General features: G+C 47.4%; 1 protein-coding gene across 1 annotated transcript in view; it reads right to left on the bottom strand.

Annotated features, from left to right (window-relative positions):
* Positions 1 to 3,126: 3,126 nt before the first annotated feature.
* CORO2A (coronin, actin binding protein, 2A) overlaps positions 3,127 to 6,330 on the bottom strand; it is a 22,855-nt gene continuing 19,651 nt past the window's right edge. Inside the window, exons 9-11 of the mRNA XM_010001008.1 lie at positions 5,562 to 5,652; positions 5,005 to 5,276; positions 3,127 to 3,258 (exon numbers count right to left, since the gene is read on the bottom strand). Coding sequence (XP_009999310.1) covers positions 3,127 to 3,258; positions 5,005 to 5,276; positions 5,562 to 5,652 — 495 coding nt within the window. The remainder of the gene's footprint in view (positions 3,259 to 5,004; positions 5,277 to 5,561; positions 5,653 to 6,330) is intronic.

Raw genomic sequence — 6,330 nt, 5'->3', positions numbered from 1 at the left:
CCAAAAAGGTCCTATCCCTCGCGCTATCTTCTGTAAAAAAAAGCTTTCAAGTTTGAAGCTGTCAGGCCCCTTTGACATGGCTGAAAAAATGTGAGCTTGTCAATTTCTTACAAAGCTCTTGTCTTTGGTGAGAAAGTCAGACCACTTCTTGTGTAAGATCTATGTGTTTGGATTAAAGCTCTGTATCTGGGGTGAGCTGCTTTTCCATGTAACTGCACAATGCAGTGTTCCCAGGGCACAGGAAAGTCCATTTTAGAGGATTAGATAAGAGCTGAAGTTGGTTTCAGCAACTTTGTTATTAATATACTATTTTTTACAGAAAGAATAGTATTAAATAAGTGACTGATGCTAAAGGACTCTTCCTGAAGAACAACTACCCCCTCTCTGTAATGCTGCAGAAAGAAACAACAATATATCTGGCTATTCAGCACCCACATCTGTTTTTGATATTTAGAAATTCATGAAATATTTTTGAAATCTGGGTGAACACCTTGCAGCAGAGCAAGAGGGATGCCAAAGTCTTTGTGTGATTCTCATACATAAGAGTATTTAGTGCCCATCAGCTCCCTGCTGGCTGTTGCTTTCAGGGATAATAAGAGAAGCATTTTGCATGAGCACAGGCAGTACACAGCCTTTAGTTCTCTTGCTAAGGAGTCCCTTTGTAGGAATTTCTTACTACCGGAGATTTTGTATTTAGTTGTTTTTTAAGACTCTGGGAAATCATTAGGCTTCAGGGAACTAGCAGGACATAATATTCACTCCTACATGTGTCACAACAGAGGTGGAGAGTTACAGGTTAAACAGTGGTTGCTTGCGCTGCTTGGGTTTAAGACATTCCCATAAGCTCTGTATTTGGGACAAGGAAAAACACTCCCCTCTCCAGTGCTGCTGCTGCATTCAGACCCTGGGGCAACTGACAGTGCACTCTCTTGCCCCACACCACGGGAACGAATGAGAGGATACCCTCAGGCCCCAACAAGGCAGGCAGGTCTGTGCATTCCCTCAGCGCTGCACATTGCACCCAGACTGCATAAAGTTGCTCACAGGTGCCAGCCTTAAATCAAGGATGTGACCTGAATCCTGTGGCTCCTCTCACCCTAAGCTAAGGGCTGAGGAAGGGAGCAAGCTAAAGAGCTCGTGTTTAAGGGCACAGATGAGTGTGGCTGCAGGGCCTCAGGAGACTGGGCAGCCTGGGGAATGCAGGCAGTTAGGTAACACAGCTGGAAAGAGGAAGCCTGCAGCTGCAGGCGGCTGCAGGCATAGGATAAGGTGCTGGCACCTGGGAAGTGAGGAAGCAGTAGCTGCAGCTGTGGAGGACTGTTCATGACTGACCGTGATCCTCCTGTGGCTGATGTCACACTTCTAGCACCACTGTTGAAAGGTCTCCAGCAGGTTGGGGATCCACCTCCCCCCTCCCCCTTTTAATCCCTCTTGGCAAGCTGCCTGTTTCCAACACGTGCAGCTTTAAATGTTGTTCTCATTTATCTGATAAGCACCACAGGACCACAGCCCCCAACAGTCTGTGCCTGGTCTTTGGCAGAAGGAGGGAAAGAAGGCCACTGACTCAAAGGACCCAGATACCCTGCTGCACCTGCAGCTTCTCTGGTGAGAAACAGTCCACACCACCACCCCTTTAAAGTAGGACCTCCAAACACCAATTCTCCTTTACTGGCCCTTAGCAGCCCCAGTGCAGCCTCCTGCTCAGAGCAGGACTATCCCCAGCACCAGGTCAGGGCAGCCACAGCTTTGCCTAGCCACCCAGCTCCAGGGTCAAGCTGTGAGGCTAGAGGGGTGCATGATGACCACTTTGGAGCTAGAGATGCCTCTGAATCAAGGAATCACGATCAAGGTTAAAAAAGACTTTCAAGAACATCATTCTATAACTCCTAACCATGAACCAACTCCTGAAACATCATGTCTAACTATTTTTTAAAACACCTCCAGGTATGGTGCCTCCACCATCTGAAGCTCTCCTGTAGAGTGATTGTCCTGGTTTGAGCCAGGATGAAGCCAATTTTTCTTTTTACTGATTTTTTTTTCCTTCAGTAAGCTTTCTTGTAACTAGCAACAGTGTGTTCTGCTAGGCTGATAAGACAGTGGAATGTTTTTCTAACTACTGAGGCTTCAAGGCTGCACCTGCACTCTGCCGGCTCAGACACTATGGGAAGATCTGTGACCCCTCCCCGTAAGAGGCTGAGTTAGATGGACAGCAAAATTGGCCAAAGATATTCCATTCCATATATCTACGTAAGCTGAAAGGAAGGTCAGAGATCACAGAAGACAACTTCCTTCCTTCTTCTTCTTCCCTTCTCTTCCGTCCATGGCCGGTGTCCAGGGAGGACTCTGTTCATCCATCACCGTCGATCCTCAGGCTTGATCTCTTGTGACCCCCATAACTCTCTGCTTTCTCCAGCAGCAGCTTCGGGATTCCTCGGGACTCTTCCCAGTTCAGGGAAGTGCTGTGGGAGTTGCTGGGGTGGGGGGAGGCGAGAGGCTTTTGCCCATACCTGAATATATCTGTATATAATTGTATATATTTTCTTGTATAATTCATTAGTGTTTTAATTAAAGCTGTGTAGTTTAGTTTTCAATCCAGCCAAGTCTCTCTCTCTTTTTTTCTCTCTCCTTCCCTACCTGGGTTGGGGGGAGGGGGGATTGAGAGCATTGTTGTCGGACCTAAGTCAAACTGTGACAGTGATTTATCAGGGCAGGAGAATAAGTAGCCACAGGAGCCACACTACTGGGTCCAGGGGCAGGATAACAAGCTGGAAGCTGCCTTCAATCTCCCATCCTCATGTCATGGGGAGAGGCAGCAAAACAGTTTTTTTCTAAAGCTTAATAGGTGGCTTCTCCAGGATCAGAAGAGCAAGATTTTCCAAAGTCTTTCACTAGCATTAATGCATGAGCTTCTGACATGAGTGAGCAGGCAAGCAAGGGGAGCCTGAAGAAGTGCAGTAAGTCCATCAGTAACTGCCTGTTGATGATTAGGGAAATGTGTCCACCACAAGCCAGGGATGCTACCTGAAGCATCATTTTTTCCCCCAGAAAAGAACTAGGAAGAGTTATCTGCAGAAACAAGAGTCTGCTCCAGTTGCCAGGGGTGCAAAGAGCTCCAGACCAGCACCCTCAGTATCTGCCTGGGTCCATGCAGAGGTTTCTGAGCTCCAGCTCCAGCTGTTTAATTTGGACATCTCTCTGGTTTACCAGCTCACGTAGTCTACGGATTTCATCCTGTTGCCGGTAAAACATCTGCAAAAGCTGCAAGAAAAGTCACATTTTACTTTCCTTACACTAAGAAAACAGACTTAACCTTTCAAATGCCACCAGTCCCATCACATCAATTCTGAAAGAAACAGCATCTAAAGAGGAGGCCTTCAACTGGCAGCTGACCATGAGCAGTACTCTTGCTGTCCACTAGCCTAGGCTATGAGCGTGGATGTTTCTAGGCACCATTTAGTAATGCTACATCTGCTCAGTTCAATGAAGAAGACCAGAAAAAATAACCTTCATACCACCAATCACTCAAAGGAAGCACAGACACAGAAAATGTTTGCAGTTTAAATTTCTGGATGTGCTGCACCTCTTACTCTGACCCTGAGCAAGTCCTTTTACTTCTTTTTTTAAATTTTTTTCTCATGCTCTGTCCCCTCCAGTTGGGAGTAGCATTGCCTTCCACTGTGTATGCAGCACAGCACCCAGCTCTGCTTCTGTAACATTGGGGTACCAGCTTAGAAACATGGAGAAGGACATCTTTTTTTCACAACACAGGGAAATTCCTGCCCCATCATGCTGCAGACCCTGAAATCTTGCAGGGCTGAAAAGGAGGCCTTAGCATAGCTATGGGAAGGAAATCCCTCCAGGGTTCCTAACTGTTGCAGGCTGTTTTAATAAACAACGGATATGTGAGCAATCCTGTTTTTACTGATAGAACACCTGGGCCTCAACGACCAAGGACCTTCTCATGAGAACCAGTTGATAAAAAGTGAGGCAACGAAGTAAAGACCCGGACGTGCTGAAGAAGGAGTTGGGGTGGAGAGTTCTGACTGAGCATGTGCATACCTGAGCCTAGGAGCCAGTCACTGTTTAAATCGTGGCAGGCTCTAGTACAGCTGACCAATCATAAGCGTAGTTCCGGACTTGTACAAACTCGGGTTAAGGGTATATAAGTGCCTGTCATTTCTAATAAAGTTGGAGTTTGCTCTATCAATCATATTGATTGTCTTGCGTTCTTCCCTCACTGGACACCTCCGCGTACCAACACCTAACAGCAAAGAAGCTGCATGTACTCGAAAATATCCCTGAGCTGCCAGTGATGGGGGCTTGCAAATCACCACTGTACAAGCTCTGCTATTATAGAGGGAGGAGGCTGGCCATAACTGAACACAGACCATGCAGCTGCCAGGACATTTTCTGGAGCCACTCCCAGGTGTAGCTTCAGTGGCACTGCAGTGCCAAGTTGGCCCCCAGCAGCACACTGCTGAGGCAGAGGCAGAGCCAGCCCCTTTGCCATGTCAGGGTCCACAGTATGGTTAGGTGTGTCAGACTACATGGATGCACCAAGTGCGGAGGGAGCTAGGGACACTCAATCCTTCCACAAGCATCCCTGCTGCTTCACCAGGCTCTCTGACTGTGGCTCTCATAGAAATGTTACCCTGCATGAACTTGTGTCTCTTCTCCGGAACCTGGAGTTCACAAGGATCTCCTTGTCCCCAGTCAGCCACCAGGCAGGCCTGTGCCACAAGAATGCCTAAGAAGCAGGAATACCAATTGATCCCTCCTTTCCATACACCCTCAGCTGGGGTGCTACTGGGCCACATTTCTGCTTCCCACGTGGCAGCCAGGGCATGCAGAGCTTCTGTCCCTATAAAGAGCAAAGAGCTTACACTGACCCAGATCTGCAAAACAAAGTCTCCCTGGATTCTGTCACCTTGTGAATGACATCCTTTTGCCAGGTATCTCTGGGCTTCCTCCCACAGCCCCAACCCTCATCCCAGACATGCATACCTCATTTTCAGTTTTTGGTGGTGGACACTCAAATATGTCAAAGCCATTGGAGAGGCACATTTGCTCCTTTTTTGGCAATTCCTCCTCCACTTTCCACTGTTTTCTGCTGTCTTTGATCTCACTTGGCTTCTGTGTGCCCTCTGGTGGCATTCTTCCTCCCCAACCCTGGTGCTGGCTCTGGTCAGTAGCTTTCATAAGTGATTCTTCCTCAAGAAACTGTGGTGATGAATTCACAGCTCCAGAGCCTGGTCTTAAAGATACCAAGACAGGTCCTAGGGAGGGAGGCAGGTGACAGCTTAGCACACCCAAACCACACTCAGAAATGAGCTGTAAACAATTAATTCTAACAACCTGTAGGGATACACATGGAGGCATTTGATTGGATAGGCTTCCAGAGCTCACAGTGGCCACCAAATTATTTCAGCTTACAGCCACATTTGGTATGTCTCTTCTTTTCTCCCTTCCTCTTTCTCTAGCAGCTTACATGGCAGAGAGCCAGCAGCAGCTTACCCAAGCCCTGGGGAGCTGTAGGGCTGGGGTGCTCTCCTTGTGCTGACCTTTGTTAAATCCTTTCAGCCACTCTACTGCTGTCATCGCTGGCTGGGCTCCAGTGGTCAAGGGGTAGATGTCTTCCTGGTATGACTCCGACTACAAGCAAACAAAAGCCCATGTCAGTGAGGTTTTGGCTTAGGGGGAGCACACTAGATAGTGATGGAGTGTCCTGCTTTGACCCAGCAGGCAGCTAAATAGAACAGCTCACTCACCCCCAGCCCCCAGGCATGGAGGAGAGAATCAGAAAGGTAGAAAGACTTGTAGGATGAGATAATAACGATTTTAAAATGGAAATAGTAATTATCATGATCACTATTATTATGGCAAATATTAATAATAATAGAACAAAAAAGAGACTAAATTATCCACAGTGCAACTGCTCACCACCCACTGACCAATGCCCAGCCTTTCCTTGGCTAGTGATCCTGGGGGAGAGACACCCCAAACCCTCTGTCTCAAAAGAAAGAGAGTCCAATTTCCCAGCCCACTCTCATCTATATACTGAGCACGGCATGGTATCACATGGAATATTTAATCAGCCAATTTGGGTCCAGTGCTCTGCCTCTGTTCCCTCCCATCTTCTTGTGCACCTGCACACAAGTAAAGCATGGGAAGCTGAGAAGTCCTTGATTTATTAGCAACAACGCAAAACATCAGTGTGTTATCAACATTCTTGTCATACTGAGTCCCATACCGAGTCCAAAACACAGCACTATTCTAGGTCTATCCCAGCTGAAACCAGAACACATCTGAAGGCCTATTTTGATTCCTGCT

The sequence above is a fragment of the Chaetura pelagica genome, unplaced genomic scaffold (assembly GCF_000747805.2).
Source record: "Chaetura pelagica isolate M959 unplaced genomic scaffold, ChaPel_1.0 scaffold126, whole genome shotgun sequence".
Classification (NCBI taxonomy): Eukaryota; Metazoa; Chordata; class Aves; order Apodiformes; family Apodidae; genus Chaetura; species Chaetura pelagica.
The sequence above is the reverse complement of the archived record's forward strand: the minus strand, read 5'-3'. Positions and strand labels throughout refer to the sequence as shown.